Below are 18707 nucleotides of genomic sequence, written 5' to 3'. Positions count from 1 at the left end.
TTAAGATCATTATTTGCTACCCCAAAGTGTACACCTAATGCAGTCTTAAGGCAAGAGGCAGGACTGCCCAGAGTGGAATTAAAAGTCTGGGAGCAAGCAATATCCCTCTGGCTGAAAATCCATGACAATCCTAAGGGATTGTTACCTTGCTTCCTGGCCGCAGTTCCCTATCCTCCTTGGCTTATGCAAATAACTAACAAGATCAGACAAATTGGCCTAAACCCTGAAAATCTTCTTATTGGAACTCTGAACAAGGCAAAAGCAATTATCACTCAGAGACTTTACGATGTCGAATTACAACAAGAAGACGCCCCACTCCCGGAGACGTATAGATGTTTAAAAGCTTGGCCTAATTTTGCAGCTGCCTCTTACTTAACTAACATCACTAACGAAGCTTATAGATGGGCTTTCTCCAGAGCCCGCTTTGAGACTATGCCCTCAGCAGTGCTGTACGGCAAATTCACGCGGGTACCAATGCATGCGCGTCTCTCTCTGCCCCTGTATGTCTAATAAGGTAGAATCTGTCACATACATTCTCCTATTTTGCGAATTTTATAGTGAAGAACGAGTTCAACTTATTTTGCCGCTTTTATCAAAATTTATACCCCTACAACAATATCTGGAATCCTCCCCCGAAATTCTACGAAAATACCTTCTGGAAGACTCCTCAAGCTCAATATCATATGAGGTGGCCAAATTTTGCACTTTAGTAATCAGGAAGCGTAAATCTCTTCTGTTGAATGGCACACTGCGAAGTTCCCCTGTGTAACCTTTTTTTTCTTTTCTGATGTTGTTGTTTGTTGTTGATTTCTTTTTGTCTGATCTTGTGGTGTTTAGTGTCACTGGCTTTTGCCGCAATAAAACTTGGAACTCAGTGCCACATGAACACTATTTGGTCTGAATCCAGCAAGGCTCCTTTTGCAGAGGTGATGGAACATCTGCTTTGAATGCAGGAGTCCCTAGGTTCAATCTTTGGCCTCTCCAGGCAGGGGTGGCCCATCCATGAGGCAAGGTGAAGCCACATGCCTCAGGTAGCAGATCTGACCCCTGACTCCACGCTGCCAGCCTGCCCAGGCTTTGCCCTCCCCACTGCCGCAGCACCGTGGTCCTGACCACTTTGTCCTTGCCACTGCGGCTGCATTGTGGCGGCAGCGCAGGTGTGCCAGCAGGACAGTGAGGAGCCCAGATCTGTGGGGCAGGGGGTAGCATGGGGGAGCTTTGCCCACAGTGGCAAAACATCCTGGGATGGCCCAGTCTCCAGGTATGTGTGGAGAAAACTCCTGTCTAAAACCCTCAGGAGTCGCTGACAAGTCAATGTAAACAAGGCAGCTTCCTACATCCCCTCCAAATGTCCCAAGATTTTCCAGGGACAGTCCCAATATTACAAAAGCCACCCCCAGATTCTGATTTAATCCCAGAATGCCCCTATTATCCCTGCTGGTTTTCAGAGCACCCAGACACAGATCTTTAAAGCATGGGCCTGGGCCTGGAAAGAGCAGGGCCAAAAGTAACTGTGGATAACTCCTTGTCCAACCTCTTCCCACCCCCACCCCCCAAATTGAAGCCCTCTTAAGATACCTGGCTCCTGGAATAACCCCCACATACATACCTGTGCTGTCCCTTCTCATTCTAAGGGATTTGCTGCCCCCTGCTGGTTCTCTCGCTCCATAGCTGGCCAGGTGCCCAAGTCCAGAGTCCAAGCTTCACGAACGTTGACTGAGGGGCAGCAGTCCTTTCCCTGCGCTAGAGGCCATACCAACCGCTGCTTGCCTTTCTCTGTCCATACACAACGCCCCTCTCTCTCTCTCCCTCTCTGCTACCATGACAGCCACCCGCTGGGGGATCTGCTCTGCTGGCAAGATTAGCCATGATTTCCTGGTGGCTCTGAAGACTCTGCCGCCAGAGGACCACAAGGTAATAAGTGGAGCCCAGACTGAAGATGGATGGAGGGGGGCTATTCCCACCTATGGAACTGAATGGGAAGCTCAAACTGGGAAGAATAGAATAGAATAGAATAGAATAGAATAGAATAGAATAGAATAGAATAGAATAGAATAGAATTTATTATTTATACCCTACCCATCTGGCTGGGTTTCCCCAGCCACTCTGGGCGGCTTCCAACAAAGTATTACAATACAGTGGTCTATTAAAATACAGTGGTCCTAGGGCACCTAGGATTCCCAGGTCCTCGGGAAAGAAGGGAGAACTAGAAATAAAGAGACTGGGGTCTCTGGAAGCCAAGATCAGGGGTGGAGAATCTGTCACCCTCCTGATGATGTTGGACTACAAATCCCATCATCCCTGACCATTGGCTGTGCTGGCTGGGAGTGATGGGAGTTGGATACCCCCAACATCAGGAAGGCCAACAGTTCCCATCCCTGTGCCAGATCACTGGAGAAGGCAGGTGGTTCTGTGGTTTCCATTATAGATGCAGAAAAGATACGACTTCAGGCAACTTGTGATTCGGAAGAAAGCAGCGGGGCTGGCTTTAAGGAAAGGGGGAATTTGGATTCCTTTATTCAAGAATTTGTAAACCTAGAGGCTCTCCCTGGCCTACTAACTAGACGCTCCTCCAGATGACCTATTTGTTGAGCATTCATCCTGATTTATTTGTGTAGCTGCTATTCACCAATAGCTGGCCGGTTCTGTCTGATCTGGGCAGTGGACCTCCCGTCTATAGTTGCACTAGCCCGGTGGGTCTCAAACTTTTTTCTCTGGGCTACACCAGATTTTTTAATGATAAGGAATATGTTGGAATACAAAAGGAAACAAGCCATGCTTGATTTATAAGAACACAACTGCTTCATGATAAGATTGCGGGACATTCAAAAAGTATAAAACAATGCAGCTGGATTGCTGTGGCTCCTAACTCAGCTGGCAGCCTCCCCTGGGATTCATCTAGCAGTGGGACAAGCAGTCACAGACCCTCCAAATGCCCCTGTTTTCCAGGGACGTCCCTGATCTAGAGAAGCTGTCCCGGTTTCTGTTTTGATCCCAGAATGTCCCACTTTTCCTTAGGATGTCCCTATTTTCATTGGAGAATTGTGGAGTTAACCGACCCCTGCACCATCTGAAGGCAATCCTGTATAGGGAAGGGTTTCTTAATGTTTTATTATGTTTTTATATATGTTGGAAGCTGCCCAGAGTGATGGGACAACCCGGTAAGATGCATGCGGGGTATAAATAGTAACACTATTAATATGGGATGGGACGTTCCTATTTTCATCGGAGAAATGTTGGAGGTATGCAGTCACAAGTCTCCGTACAATGTCTAATGCAGTCGACAGCACCAGGAAAAGCAGATAGGCTTTTGGTTTGATCCAGCAGGCCAGGTTATATTCCTGTCTTCAGATGGAGGACTGACAAGCAAAAGACCCTCTGAAAATAATAGCTGCTCAATCTGGCCAAGCCCTTCCAGCAGAAGGTGGTGTTTCTTGTGCTCCAGTCCTGTGCTGTTTTATTTTTTTTTATTATTATTAAAATTTTTATTACATTTTCAATTTACAGAAAAAAGAAAAAAGAGAAAGAAAAAGCGATCCAACTTTTAAAATGCATTTTTACATTGTTAACTGGACTTCCCCACATCTCCCTCACCCTGCGTTCTTTGCAATAAACATGTCAGCAAATTATTACCTTATTTCGTGTCTTATTTGTATCTTTCAAAATATTTTACTTCTAGATTTAAAGTACCTTTTTTCAAATATTTATGCCTTAGAATAATACATAAAATAGCTTTAAATTTCACCTTTTTCTTGCTTATAACTTAATTTTCTATTTTCCCAATCTAGTTGCAGGAGCAAAAATTTCCAAATCATGCAGATTCTTAACATTCATACAACTTATAATGTTTTTGTAAATAGTCCTTAAATTTTTTCCAGTCTTCTTCCGTTGTCTCTTCTCCCAAATCTCGAATCCTGCCAGTCATTTCTGCCAATTCCATATAGTCCATCAACTGCGTCTGCCACTCTTCCAGCGTGGGAAGGTCTTGTGTCTTCCAACCTTTTGCAATAAGTATTCTTGCTGCTGTAGTTGCATACATAAAAAGTGTTCTGTCCTTCTTTAACACCCTTTGGTCCACTATGCCCAGGAGGAAGGCCTCTGGTTTCTTGGGAAAGGTGTACCTAAACACCTTTTTTAACTCATTGTAAATCATTTCCCAGAAGGCCTTCACTTTTGGACACGTCCACCAAAGGTGAACAGTCCTGTGCTGTTTTAGAGCCACACTCTGTTCCTCTGTCTCTCACCCCGTCCACCTCCCAGGTGGTGGCCATTGCTTCTCGTGAGCTGAGCCGGGCACAGGAATACGCCAAGAACCACAGCATCCCCAAGGCCTATGGCTCTTATGCAGAACTGGCTCAGGATCCGGATGTTGGTGAGAAAGCTTCCTCGAAAACCCTGGGGACACCGGGAGGGAGGAAACTGCCTTGTTCCAAGTCAGACCATGTGGTCCATCCAGCTCAGTATGGTCTACACTTGACTTGCCCCACCTGGAGATACTGGAGGTGGAATCTTCAGATCTTCTGCATGTGCAGCAGATGTGCCACATCTGTCCCCCAAGGGAGAGGGGAAATCCCCCTCTACTGTACAATGTAAACTGGGTTTTGGAGTGGGTGTTGGGATTCGCAGGATACTGAATAAGTCTGCAGGCTTCAACAGGCTGATGCAATGCTCTGTGAAGTGCTGGGTCAGAGTGACTCAGCAGGAGTGTGATTAATGTGATTGGCTATCACCTGTTTTAAAAAGGAAAGCCTGCTCAACAGTGTGTGGTGGTTGTGCTGTGGTGTGGTGATGCTGTGTGGAGAGTCTTCGTTTGCCTTAAGGAGCAGGTACTCTGTATGGACTGTTTTTGTAAATACCTGTATATAGCTCACATTAAAAAGACTGCACTGGGAAAAACCTGGGACTCTGAGCGTTTCTGCTGAAAGCGCCGCGAGGAATTTTGCGACAGTGGGAACATCATCCAACAGAGGTGGAGAAGCTTTTCCAACCTGGGCAACTTTCCCTTCTGGGCTACTTTCCCAGGGCCACATGCCCCTGGTGGGAGGAGCCAGAGGCAAAAGTGGGCGGAGCAACTGATATGCATGTTTACATTTGTACAGTAGACCATTTTCTGTTGGGAATGGATTTAACTCTGTAGGTTTAGATCTAAACCTCCTATCCCACGTGCATAGGAGAAAGAGAAAACATGCATTTGTGATTTTGGCTGCAAACACCACAGTTTCTACATAAACTCTCTCACCCCTTTCTGTTCTCTTTCCAAACAAGCAAGAGGCATTGTTGGAGTTCAAGGGCATATTCCAGCCAAGCAAAACATTGCAGGAGGGTGAGAAGCAAGGCCACTGAGAAGTGGGCCTTGAGGCAATGGGGCGCAGGGAGGAAAGTACCAAGAGCCAAAAAGGTGGGGAAGATGGGCAGGCCTGGAGGGTCTCCCCAACCAGTCAGACTCTAGCTGCATAAATTGGAAGCGCATTTAACGCACAAGAATCCTGGGAACTGTAGATTGCTAAGGGAGGTGTGGTATACAGTGGTACCTCGGGTTAAGAACTTAATTCGTTCTGGAGGTCCGTTCTTCTTTTTTAAAAAAAAATAATTTTTACTGAATGGTTTTATGTTACAAAAAAAATAAAAAAAAATACAGCCATTCTACCACAAAATATAATTAAGAAATAAAAATTACATACATCGATATTTAGTTTGTTATTTGTTATTTACCATCTTATTTCCTCCCAAACATTGCATACAAGAACACATATATGTGCAGACACCCCCACCCCCACACCCGCACAGAAAACGATAATAATGAAAGTAAATATTTTTTTCCCTTTTATCTTCCAAAATCTTTTCTTCAACTTTGACTTCCTGTCAAGTCCCTTTGCATATGATTTTTCTTACATTTGAATGTACACAAAACAATAAACCTTTCTATATAATTTTTCTAATACATTCTGAAAACATAAAAAATCCTTAATTGTAGTCCACCTCCTTTTAGTTCCTTTATCACTCGAATGCTAGCACGGAGTCAAAACTATTATTGTATTTTTGAACATATTTTTTATAAGCATCCCATGTTTTCGCTAATTTTTGCTTTGAGTTTCCTCTGAGTTTACTAGTCAGTTGAGCTGTCTCCACCAATTCCTGTAATTTGATCTGCCAATCTGTTATCTTTGGAGCCTCATGATCTTTCCATCCCTTGGCCACAAGTATATAAGCCACTGCGGTGGCATACAAAAATACCTCTCTTAGATTTTTTGGGATCTCTTTATGTAAAATACTTAATAGAAATGCCTCTGGCTTTTTGGTAAAAGTTATCCCCATCATCTTTTTTAATTCATCGCATATTTCCCCCCCCCCCAAAATCTTAATTTTTCCACATGTCCACCACATCTGGATCATGTCACCGTTATTTCCTCCACATCTCCAACAAGCATTTGCCAAATTTTAATACATTCTTGATAATCTGGAAGGCGTGAGGAACCACCTATGGGCCATTTTCATCATGTTCTCTCTTATCTTATAGCTGGCTGTAAATTTCAAATTTACCTTCCATAAGTTTTCCCAATCGTTTAGCATAATTGGACGGCCCACATCTTGGGCCCACTTTATCATTGAAGCCTGGAAGTCCGTTCTTAACCTGAAACTGTTCTTAACCTGAAGCACCACTTTAGCTAATGGGGCCTCCCGCTGCCGCTGCGCGATTTCTGTTCTCATCCTGAGGTAAAGTTCTTAACCCGAGGTAATATTTCTGGGTTAGCAGAGTCTGTAACCTGAAGTGTCTGTAACCTGAAGCAGGTACCACTGTAAATGTATGGCTCAGCCTCTTTCTCAAGATAAATGTTGGCTGTGGCTGAGCTCAGGAGCGAAGCTTTCCTCTGGCCTTCCCTTACTTTTTGCAGATGTGGTGTATGTGGGAGTGATACACCCCCACCACCTGCCAGCCACCCTCCTCTTCATCCAGGCTGGGAAGAATGTGCTCTGTGAGAAGCCCCTGGGCATGAACGCTGCAGAGGTCAAGAAGATGGTGCAGGCAGCTCGGGAAAAGGAGGTCTTCCTCATGGAGGTAAGAGGCAGAAGCTCTCCCTGAAGGCCAAAGGGGTACCGTATGGAACTGGTGGGCTCTGGCCTGGCATCTCCAACCCCTGCATAGGGAGCACGAGCCCCTGGTGTGGGGCTGCAGCAGGTGAATGTTCTGATTTGTCCTCAGGCTTGCTGGACAAGCTTCTTCCCTGCTTTGGAGAAGATCCGCTCTCTGCTCCATCAAAGGACTGTCGGGGATGTGTTAGTGCTTCAAGCCGAGTTTGGTGTCCCTCTCCTAACTGTCCCCAGGGCTGTGAAGAAAGATCTTGGTGGAGGCGCCTTACTGGATATTGGTATCTACTGTGTTCAGCTGGCCTGCATGGTTTTTGATGGGGAGAAGCCAGAGTCCATTGTGGCCTCGGGGTTCTTGCATGAAACAGGTTAGTATTGGGTTGGTCCTGGTCCCCTCTAGAGGTCAGTATTTTGCACCAGGGATTCAAGGGTATACCAGATACAGTGGTACCTTGGTTCTCACACTTAATCCGTTCTGGAAGTCTGTTCCAAAACCAAAGCATTCCATAACCGAGGCGCGCTTTCCCATAGAAAGTAATGGAAAATGGATCGATCCATTCCAGACTTTTAAAAACAACTCCTAAAACAGCAATTTAACATGAATTTTACTATCTAACGAGACCATTTATCCATAAAATGAAAGCAATAAACAATGTACGGTGGAACCTCAGGTTGCGGACGTAATCTGTGATGGACGCACGTCCACAACCCGCAACGTTCGTAACCTGCAGCTCCGCATCTGCGCACGTGCGTGACGCGATTTGGTGCTTCTGCACATGCACGAGTGGCGAAACCCAGAAGTAACCCTTTCCGGTACTTCCACAACCTGAAAACGCATAATCCAAAGCGTTTGTAACCTGAGATACCACTGTACTGCAGTCACACAATCAATCAGTAACTGAACCGGGTTCCACACAGTCACAAAAACAAAGCAAAAAAGCCTCAAAAACAAAAACACAAAATAAATAGCAAAAACAGACAGACCTCAGTGCAACACGCAAAACGGAAGCGTGGCACTCAAAATTTGGCTTCCGAAAAAAGTTTGCAAACCAGAACACTTACTTCCAGGATTGCAGTGTTTGCTTTCCCAGTTGTTTGAGTACCAATGCATTTGAGAACCAAGGTACCACTGTGGTAAGGTCACGAATATAAGCTGCACTTTAACTTTTCACAACCCAAATTGGGGGGGGGGGGAGTGCAGCTTATATTTGGGCCAATACAGTACTTAGTAGAAAGGCTGCATTGTGCTTTAAATGTATGGTGTGTGTACACAGCCCAGTTTGTGAAAAATTGCCTTCAGGGGTATAAAACGTGTAAATAGGTCCAGACTAGGGTAGGGAAAAACAAGATCTCAGTGTGCAGTGGATGCAGAATACTGTATAATGCACCTAACACAGCCTAACTGGCATGTGGATATGACCACTGTTGCTTGTTTTCCCCAAGATGTAGATAAAACAGCTTCAATCATCTTGAACTACTCTGGCCAACGCCAAGCTGTCCTCACTTACACCATGATGACCTGGATGCACAACAAAGCCAGCATCACTGGCACCAAGGGGATAATCGAGGTAAGTCCTGGACCACATGGAGAAGGGGATACACTTTGCATCTTCCTGGAAACAAAAGGAAGCTTCAGGAGGATCACAATCCAGGATTCCGTAGGCTCTTCTAGGGACCTAACCTCATCCCTTCCTGGCCAAGAGGGTAAGGAAGGACGGTTTGGGTGGGTGAGGGTAGGACAGAGAAAAGCACACATACACACACACATATGTGTATCTGGAGACCGTGGAGTTAAAACAACAACCACCAGGTAGAAATTTATTTAATTTGCACATTTTGCACTGAATGGAAGAATCAGCTGTTGACCTATGTGCAAAATGTTGTGGAATACATAAATGTCAGCATAAGCACAGCCTGGAGCTTCCCTCCTGGGAAAGTTTGAGCCCCATAACTATATCTTTACAAATAAATTGCCCAAAATAACCCGTTTTTGAGAGCTCTAGGGCCTGCTTTGGTATATGCTTCATCTCACAACTGTGTTCGGCAGATTCCCGGTCCCTTCTGGTGCCCAGAAGAGTTGGTTGTCAACGGACAGAAGGAAGAGTTTCCTCTTGCTCATCCTTCCCAAAAACTGTACTTCATCAACTCCACTGGCCTGTGCTATGAAGCAGAACACGTCAGGCAATGTCTCCTTCAAGGTAAAAGTCTCGGGCACTCCTGGGCGGACTGTGTGCAGCAGCAGAGCATCCTGACTTATTCTCCTTTCTCTTTCCTCTCCCTCAGGCCTGAAGGAGAGCCCCATCATGTCTCATGGAGACAGCGAGCTTCTCCACTCTATCCTGGATGAAGTCCGTAGGCAGCTTGGGGTGTCCTATCCTCAGGACCACGCATGACCCATTCCAGGCTTGATTTCAGTGGCCTTGCTCATACATGCGAGGCGGCAGCTAGACCAGATTTTACTATTAGAAACTCCAGTCTGGTGGGTGGATTTGCAACAAACGTTAGCAAAAGTTGATTGTAAGCTTTGGAATAAAATGCAGTTAGATGCGAAGGGGACGTCTGCTTATTATGTGAACCTCACTCGCCATGAGATGTCGATTTATTTAACATTCTGTAAATAGAAGCCTACGATTTGTTGTGTTTTGCCTTTTCTGAGTTTTGTTGCCTCTCAATTTTTTCTCTCCAAATTTGGCATTTTAAACTTAAGGTTTGGAGCTGGAGCAGGTAAAAGATCTGACTCGACCCAAACAGGAGTTGCAGGTGCCATCAATCAGCTGACCAGTAGTGCCGGTAAAGACCTGGGCTTCGCAAAGCCCAACCAACTGATCACCAGGTCTTGTAAAGCAGGGAGCCTCACATGACCCGAAGATCAGCAGATTGCACTTGCCAAGTGCTAAGCATGGGGCTTGCCAAGTCCTCTGCATAGTGATCTGCAAGCCCCCCCCCTTCCCCCCTTTGGTGTTCTCTACTCTGGGCCATTTTGGGGGTCCAAAAATGGGTGGTTGGTGGAAGGGCTCTGAGTGAGAGGTAGGGAAGGGAAGACCTCCCAAGGTGAGAGACTGGGAGAAGGAAAGCTCCCAGGTGAGAGCTGGGAGGGTCCACCACTTTCTGTGTGAGGCAAGAGCTACCTTTGAGAGAGGCCTCGCCTTTTTTCTTTTCTTTCTCTCTCTTTGTTTTTATTTAGATTAGTTTCTTTTATTGTTCAGTGGTACCTCGGGTTAAGAACTTACTTTGTTCTGGAGGTCCATTCTTAACCTGAAACTTTTCTTAACCTGAGGTACTACTTTAGCTAATGGGGCCTCCCGCTGCCGCTGTGCCACTGGCACGCAATTTGAGGTAAAGTTCTTAATCCGAGGTACTATTTCTGGGTTAGCAGAGTCTGTAACCTGAAGCGTCTGTAACCCGAGGTACCACTGTATTATCAAAAAGTTTCTATCAAACTTGGCCACAGGTCGGATGGGATAATGATCTACTGCACCTGACCTTGTCTGACCGTCAGCAGCAATCCAGAGCAGCTGCCAACAGGGCAGAGGGAACAATTCTACCTGGAGATCATGCAGATTGAACCTGGAACATTTTGCATACAAAGCAGCTTCTTTACCACTGATCCACATTGAAGCCACTTTGAGAATTCTGCAGACTCACTTGGTGGGATAGCAAGTGACACGGAGGGGATTAGTAAACGCCATAAAGCAAGAACAAGTGGGTTAAGTACTTAATTCGTTCCGGAGGTCCGTTCTTAACCTGAAACTGTTCTTAACCTGAAGCATCACTTTAGCTAATGGGGCCTCCCGCTGCTGCCGCGCCGCCGGAGGGCGATTTCTGTTCTCATCCTGAAGCAAAGTTCTTAACCCAAAGTACTATTTCTGGGTTAGCGGAGTCTGTAACCTGAAGCGTATGTAACCCGAGGTACCACTGTACTTTGCAATATAATAAAGATTTTTTTAAAAGGAAATAAAAGACTAATTAATAAGCGTGACAGCTCTAATACGTCACAACAAGCTGAGGGTGGGGCGGGGAAAATGAGGCCCAAGCAGAAGGCGCCTCGCTCCCGGTCTAATGTCGGCGGTTGCTCCAATACATAGGTAGTCAAAAGGCGGCGAGAGGCGAGGCTGCGTTCGACGTCATCAAGCCCGGCCGACGAGGGCGGCGTTCACACTGTCGGCTTCGCAGCGCGGCCTTGTCCATCGACGTCATTTCCGCCCCTGCGCTTTCCGACCTTTTTCGGTAGCAGCCGGAAAGGGTAACCCCGCGGCGTGCGCTGGGCGGAGCCTCTTTTTCGTTCGGCCGCCGAGGAGCAGCCATGGCGGAGCCCAAGGTGCGGCTGATTCTGAGGGGTTTTCGGTTGCTTTTCTCGGAGGTTAACGGGCAGGGAGGCCGCTGAGAGGGAGGGCGGGCGGGCGGGCGGCGAGCCTCGTGCTGGGCCGCATCCTGCCTCCTCCTTCCCTGCCGTCGGCTGGTGGGGAGGAGGCCGAGGAGGGCCGGGGGGCCCGTGGCGTGGAGGGAAGCGCGGCCTGGCGGGCGGGACGGGGCCTGACCCGGGGCCTCGGACGGGGTAAATCATGCTGATGATGCGCCCGTGTGGAGTGGCTCCCCGTCACCGCGGACTAGCCACTTGGATGGGGATACATACGGACCGCGTGGTTCCTGCGAGCGGGCCTCGTCCCCGCATCACCACGTTGCTGTTTTCCTTCTTTAATCGGAAGCAACATCTACGGAGGACTTGACATTTTCAGGTTTATGTTGAATGGAAGGAAGAATCGAGGTGTTCAACGGCAATATATAATCATTTAAGGTTATTTTTTAATACTTAAATGTAAATCGGTAGGCTAGGTATGAAAAAGAAAGGAAAAATGACTAGGTACAGGCCAGTCTTGATCATCTGGAGTGAAAGGAGAGGGGCTCCTACGAGCAGCGGCTCTCTGCACCACCACAATCTCTTTCTGTTTTAAATGTGGCAGCACATCTTTTTCCAGCAGGAGTGCTTCTGTGCAGGATCCCAGTCAGGAACCTGTACTCTTCTTCGGGATACCGTATATCATTATTCCTCTCTGTTCTCTCCTTGCCCCACTCTTCCCATGCTCAAGCCTTTGTGCATCTGAAATGGTGTAGTGCCTCTGAGCAAGCCAATATCTCCAGCTCAGTTCTCATTTTGTCACCATTTCTGTTGCTCCTTTCCACCAGTTTGCTATTATAGAAGATTATAATAAATTAAAAAATTGTCCAGTAGCACCTTAGAGACCAACTAACTGTGTTATGGGCATAAGCTTTTGTGTGCATGCACACTTACAAGGTGCTACTGGACAATTTTTTAATCCATTTTGACTGCGGCAGACCAAAACAGCTACCTACCTGAATATAGAGAGTTATAGTTTGTTACACAAGTTCTCAGGGTTTATACAAAGTGGGGCTAACTGTACAGCTATATAAGAAGCTAGTGTGGGTGAAAAGGAAGAGCCAATAAGGTAAAATCCTAGTGCAGCAGCAGGCGCAATATTGTAAGAATCACAGCTTTCACAGTAAGTTTGGCTATGCAGAAGAGAACTGGCATATAAGGATGCAGAGGTACTTGGCTGGGAAATATGAACCAGACTACTATGCGGTGTGATAGGACTTGGTTACATCATGGATGGAAGTAAGCCAAGCATAAACCCTGACACTTCCTCTGCTGATTTGGAAGGGTTGGGAAAACCCCATGGCTTCACTCAAGAGACCTTTATTATTGCCGTAGCATTAACATTTACTTGGACTAATAAAATATTTTCTTTGTTTGCTCTCCCCTTGTTTCCTTTATCAGCTTACATGGCCCCCAACTAAAACTCTTTTATTTCTCCAGGTATTGGTGATTGATGGACGTGGCCACCTGCTGGGTCGTCTGGCTGCCATTGTGGCTAAGCAAGTCTTGCTGGGTAAGATTCAGTTCCAGAGGGGAAGAGGCTCAACCGGCTGAGTATTACTGGCAGGCAGAGGATACACAGTTTTCTGTGCTAACAATTCAGCTCTTTCTGATGTGCTTTGGAGTAGTCTGTGAGGATGTTTGTTTTTTGAGTCTTGCAACTGTGATAGCAAACTCTTTTGTTCTGGGAGTGCTTCCAACTTAGATTTCTCCAAGGACTGCAAAGTGAATGTGGCCTTTCAAATTAAGAGGCACAGTTTCTAGTGGAGAGGATGATAAACCTTTTTCTCTCTTGAGGGTTACATTCCCTCAGGGGTATTTACTTGGGGGTGCATGCCAAGTAGGAGAATCAGACGAAAAGGAACCAGGGTTCTGCTATTACTCCCCAAACGCTATTAACCTTGCTACATGGTATGTTCTGAACTGTGAAAGTATTGAGTTCCTCTTCTGAACTTTAGTATCCAGCCTGTGCTCTGTGGTGAGGACACAATCTCAAGTTTGCACTCTTTCCCCTCCCCTTCCCAGGGCGCAAAGTGGTAGTTGTGCGATGCGAAGGGATCAACATATCCGGCAACTTCTACCGTAACAAACGTGAGTACCATAGCAGATTTTAAACTCTGTCTAAATGTCTGGCTAGGATTCTTGTTCTACTGTTCGCTCTCAAAGTACATTATGTTGTGGGCAGAATGTTTCTCCAAGCCTATAATAAAGCAAAGTCTCCATCTAAGACAAGCATAGCCAATCCTTCAGTCTTTGAGGCTGAACAGTCTTATCCCCTACAAGGCTGGGAAACCTGTGGTTCTTTAGATGTTGTTGGACTCCAGTTCTCATAATCTCTGATCATTGGCCACGTAGACTGGAGCTGATGGGAGTTCAAGTCCAGCAGTATCTTGAACGTTGGAAGTTAACCTCCCCAGGTGTAGAATAAAGGTGGCATTATTACAGAGACCAAGTAGTACTGACTTCACAGGTTTGAAGCATAAGCATTATATACTCTGAGGCCCAGTGGGGTTTTTTGTTTACTGGGGAGTGTGTATGCTTCCTCAAATGGGAGGATTGGCAGTGATCCTTGAGTCTTCAAGAAGACGCACTAGAGAGCAATAGCATTTATATGAAATGTAGCTGAAGACCTTTTTTCTTGCAAGTAATAGCTAGGGATCAGAGATAAACCTAGGAAGCTGCCTTACAGCAAGCTCCAGACCATTGTTTCATCTAATTCCATATTGTCCGTGGCAGCTTTTCGGTGTTTCAAATAGGTCTTTCCCTTGATCCTTTTAAATGGAGTAATTCTCTAGTCATTATAGCTGCAGAGGTCGTTTGGGTCAGATATAGATGCTACCTGGTAAAGACTCCATAATGAGAATTCCAGAGGACAAAGAGCCAGTTAACGGTGGACTGCTCAGCTCTTTACCCTCCCCGTGCCAGGTCTAGAGGAAGGAAATAGCGTTGTGCCAACTTACCATCTCTGCAAGTCTCAGGTTTTGCATAAATTCAGATTCTGGCTTTCCTTCTTGCCCAAAATACATAACATTGAGCTTATAACTTTAATAATAATAATATATCACCCTATTTCCCAAAGAAACCCAGGGTTTGGTGTCGTATTGTGTTATAATTTGTTAGAAGTTGCCCACAGTGGCTGGAGGAACCCAGTTGGGTGGGCGGCATATTAATTATTATTAACATTTAAGAGCATATTTCAAACGTTTACGAACAATTTAAAACCATCTGCAGATATTGAGAACATCTAAAAACATTTTTTAATTGTTCTGTTGTCATTCTTGCCAGTTTCCGTTGGCACATTTATGATACTGTGTCGTGGACTAGCTAGCCAGTCGTAACTGCCACTGTTGCTCATTGGTGTGCAATGGCATTGGCTTGAGGAACAGGATGGGTGAGATGGTGGTCAGTGATGATGCCTTTCCACCATTAGTTCGAGTGTCATGGCCATGAGATAACTTTACATGCACTACCATCTGAGACCACCACTCGCCTCTCATGGCAAGTTCTGCCTCTTTGGTATCAATTTGATATAGAATATTTCCTCATCAGCATGCCTTGTTCTTGTACAAATCAGAGTCTGTAAGACCTGTGGTCTGCATGAAGACCTGAAGGCTATTATGTTCTGCGGGGCCTGTTCTGACTGCTGTGGTTATTAACCTGAGGCAGTGTAAACATAGTTTCTAGACAACAAGAAATGAGTAGGTGGGTCTTGAAAAGTCTGCAAACTGGCTTGATAGCCATCACGCTTAGGTAAGTAGTATATATATAACTGCATATCTGCCAGCCTTGTGCTCATGGTAACTTTCTTGCCAGCCTGCTCTAACCATGCCATTCTCTCTTCCCATTCTCCCAGTGAAGTACCTTGCTTTCCTCCGTAAGCGTATGAACACCAACCCGTCCCGTGGTCCTTACCACTTCCGTGCCCCTAGCCGGATCTTCTGGAGGACAGTGCGAGGTAGGTGTATTCTCAACAACTTTTATCTGACCAAGAAGATAAATTAACGTCTTGGGGCGTGCCCATCACATGGTATATTCACAAATCAGTATTCATTGGGAATCAACAGTTCTACTAATTTGTGTTTTACCACTTTTACTAAAACATGTTAAGACTTTAATATGAAACCGTTTCTAATCTGTGTCTTTTTCACATATTCACTCATGGGTCTCTTTGCTTCCATTTCTGTGTTGAATGCATGAATTTTTGTCTGTCTTTTACACATGCTCTTAGATACAGGCAAGTCCCAATTTACATGGGGGTTATATTCCAAGGCACAACACGTTGAAATGAATATTTGAAACACCATTGGAAAAGCCTGCAAACACCCCCTTTCGTGATGTTTTGGGGTCCCTTCCAGGTTCAGCATGCGTGGTCATGCACATATCAGACACTCCTAAACTGATCACTCACTGCCTGTACATATTTAATGTGTGTTTTCTCAAAATACAGAGTTCTCTGTGTATTTTGATGTGTTCTGAGCTACAAACTATACCACAGTATTCAGAGAAGTGTGAAATCCAGTGGATAGCTATGTTCCAATGCCCACTCATGTGTTTATATTGCAGTTAGCAAAGATCAGTTTTTTAAAAGCTACCCTAATAATGGGTGGTCAGTACTGTATATACATCCCAATGGGTGTTCATTTCCAGAATTTGCCCTAAAGAGGCAAGTTGTTGGTGTTAATAATAATAATAATAATAATAATAATAATAATAATACATTTATTATATATACCCCGTCCACTCTGGGCAGCTTACAGCATATATAAAACAGAAAAACATTAAAAACACCCCAATACAGGGCTGCCTTCTAAAAGTTATGCAGTTCTTTGTTTCCTTGACATATGTAATAACCCACGCTCAAATTTTTATTCTAAATTTCACGCTTCTTTTTAGAGGACACGTACTGCTCTTCTGTTTCTCCTCCAGCCTCTTCACATCTCCTCTCCCTTTGCAGGAATGCTCCCACACAAGACCAAACGGGGTCAGGCTGCCTTGGAGAGGCTGAAGGTCTTTGATGGCATCCCTCCTCCTTACGATAAGGTAACTTTCCTTCTGTCTTTGGTGCTTTGCCATCATTATTCCTGATCCTGTTCTGTCAGTGATGTTTCTCTTATACCTACATTGTTTGACTTGAAGAGTGAGAAAAAAATTCCAAACGCTGAGGCAGATTTTGCACCTCTGGGAGTGCTCACAGTTGCCTTTGTCTTGCATATATTGCTTAATGGGACATGTGTTCTCTCTACAGCGCAAGAGGATGGTGGTCCCTGCAGCTCTGAAAGTGGTCCGTCTCAAGCCCACACGCAAGGTATTTTTTACCATTTTTTTAGTAGACGTCTTACAGCTCCAATGAGGGGCACACAAAGTGGTTTGCCAACATTTCTGCACTCCAGTGCCATAAAGCACTAACTGGGGGAGGGCCTATAACGCTGCCACCCCCCAAGTTAGACCTGGAGCAATACACTTTGCATGCGTAAAGCCTCATGTTCACCCTCCAGGCATCTCAGGTTGAAAATCTTGTGTAGTTTTGTAGAGAGGTAGCCTGAGGCCTTGGAGAGCAGCAATACTGGAGCAAATGGACTGACTCACAATAAGCTTTATATGTTACTTCTGGAAGCCCCCACAAATAGTATTTAAGAACAAAATTTGGAAGGAATTGCTTTGGGAGCAGCCTTAGTCTATTAATGGGAACCACGGCAGCTTTCTTTCTCCATGTAATCATCTTGAAACCTCATGTCATGGTCAAACCTGCCTTGTCCCCCTGTGCAACTGATTTCTTTTGGTGTTTGCTTCAACCTATCAGAAACAGCCTTAAATAGGCTGTTCCTGGCAAGATGGCCTTAGCTACTGCACTCACCAAGTGTCGCCTGCTGCTGTTGGCTGGTCAGTGATGATGACACTCCACCATTAGTTCGAGTCTCAAGACCATGAGACCACAACTCTTCATGCACTACCATCTGAGACCAGCCCCTCATAGTTGGAGCTTTGTGCTTTGAGTGGGGGCCAAACAGCCCTTTGGGTAAGCAGCAAGGCATATATAAATTAGAGCAGTTCGTGTGCAGCAGGAATTTGGGCTCTTAAGGAGTCACCTGTGGGGTCGTTCAGATTTTGTTGTGTTCCAACTTCCATCATTCCTGGTCGCTTTAGTTGGGGCTGATGGGAGTTGGAGCAACAACTACAGGCTCCACATCCCTGTTCATAGCGTGTGCTGTATTGAGGGCTTGGATGGAGGGTTTGCCTGGTGGTGAAAGTGCCAGGAATGGAGCCAATAGTCTCCCTAGGAATATTATTGAAAGCGGAATTCTGTGGGCAGTAGCATGTGGGTTGGGAGAAAGGCCTTCATGCAGTTGGTGTGCGGGATTCAGTGAATAGAGGCAAGAAGGGGCAAGCAAGGAGGTAGCTCCCAACTTTGTGTGTGGGCAGCGACATCTTGTGCACTGGAAACAGCACCTTGCAGTGCTGGAGGCTAGTAAGCTAATGTGTGTCTTTCCCAACCATAGTTTGCCTATTTGGGTCGCCTTGCCCATGAGGTTGGGTGGAAGTACCAAGCCATCACAGCTACCCTGGAGGAGAAGCGCAAGGCAAAGGCCAAGATTCATTACACAAAGAAGAAGCAACTGAAGGTGAGTTAAGCCTGAACTCATAATTATTGTGGGGAGTGTTCTGGGTTTAGTGGAGAAAGGAACCCCTCTCCCTCCCTTCTAATTTAAAAATGAAGGGGGAGACAGAACCTTTAGATTATTATTACAGGCAAGAGTGTCTATTTATGTCACACCAGCAAGTGAATAGGCTTCAGATAGTTGAAGATATCCTAAGCTGAACTTTGGTTAATTCCCCCCAACAGTCTGTCTTCCATCTGTATGTAAGGTTGTGTGTGCATGTTGTGCTCTCTTAACATCAGACCTCTTCTACTCTTACAAAGCCTACCTATGAATTCACTTTCTTTTCTTTTCTTGTAGAAACTTCAAAAGCAGGCAGAGAAAAATGTGGAAGGCAAGATTGCAAAATATACAGACATCTTGAAACATTACGGCATTCTGGTTTAAATAAAACTATTCACAATAAATGATATAGTTTACAGGTTCTTGGTTTTGTGTCTGTGCTTTAAAATCACTTTTAAGTTAGCCAATCAATAATTGCTACAGCCAAATTCTCTTCTGCAGTGGACTGGAGTTTAAGGGAAAAGGCATTGGTGTGAGTAAGTGATAAGATTTCTTGATTCTCTGGC

The 18707-nt window shown here is 45.5% G+C and overlaps 2 protein-coding genes across 2 annotated transcripts; both read left to right on the top strand.

Moving 5' to 3' along the window:
• The first annotated feature begins 1605 nt into the window (after positions 1-1605).
• On the top strand, positions 1606-9637 carry LOC309327872 (trans-1,2-dihydrobenzene-1,2-diol dehydrogenase-like). Its single transcript, XM_081837463.1, has 7 exons — positions 1606-1914; positions 4261-4372; positions 6894-7057; positions 7202-7454; positions 8530-8654; positions 9134-9284; positions 9370-9637. The coding sequence occupies exons 1-7, from the start codon at positions 1822-1824 to the stop codon at positions 9477-9479; spliced, it is 1008 nt and encodes a 335-aa protein (XP_081693589.1). The 5' UTR covers positions 1606-1821; the 3' UTR covers positions 9480-9637.
• A 1671-nt stretch (positions 9638-11308) lies between these two features.
• Positions 11309-18563, top strand: RPL13A (ribosomal protein L13a). The gene is made up of 8 exons (XM_081837516.1): positions 11309-11404; positions 12923-12995; positions 13508-13573; positions 15336-15437; positions 16437-16522; positions 16728-16787; positions 17980-18102; positions 18439-18563. Exons 1-8 carry the CDS (start codon positions 11390-11392, stop codon positions 18523-18525), a joined length of 612 nt encoding a protein of 203 aa, XP_081693642.1. The 5' UTR covers positions 11309-11389; the 3' UTR covers positions 18526-18563.
• The last annotated feature ends 144 nt before the right edge of the window (positions 18564-18707 follow it).

This window comes from Podarcis erhardii (assembly GCF_964252035.2).
Source record: "Podarcis erhardii genome assembly, chromosome: 13".
Classification (NCBI taxonomy): Eukaryota; Metazoa; Chordata; class Lepidosauria; order Squamata; family Lacertidae; genus Podarcis; species Podarcis erhardii.
Note: the sequence above shows the minus strand (reverse complement) of the source record. Positions and strands in the feature narration are given on the sequence as shown.

What these genes read in the sequence shown, in the direction of transcription:
- RPL13A (XM_081837516.1), top strand. An exon ending in TCCCTCCTCCTTACGATAAG is followed by an intron (nt 16,523 to 16,727) that starts GTAACTTTCCTT and finishes TTCTCTCTACAG; the next exon opens with CGCAAGAGGATGGTGGTCCC. An exon ending in CAAAGAAGAAGCAACTGAAG is followed by an intron (nt 18,103 to 18,438) that starts GTGAGTTAAGCC and finishes CTTTTCTTGTAG; the next exon opens with AAACTTCAAAAGCAGGCAGA.
- LOC309327872 (XM_081837463.1), top strand. Translation starts at nt 1,822, where the DNA reads ATGACAGCCACCCGCTGGGGGATCTGCTCTGCTGGCAAGATTAGCCAT. An exon ending in TGCCGCCAGAGGACCACAAG is followed by an intron (nt 1,915 to 4,260) that starts GTAATAAGTGGA and finishes TCCACCTCCCAG; the next exon opens with GTGGTGGCCATTGCTTCTCG. An exon ending in GGCTCAGGATCCGGATGTTG is followed by an intron (nt 4,373 to 6,893) that starts GTGAGAAAGCTT and finishes TACTTTTTGCAG; the next exon opens with ATGTGGTGTATGTGGGAGTG.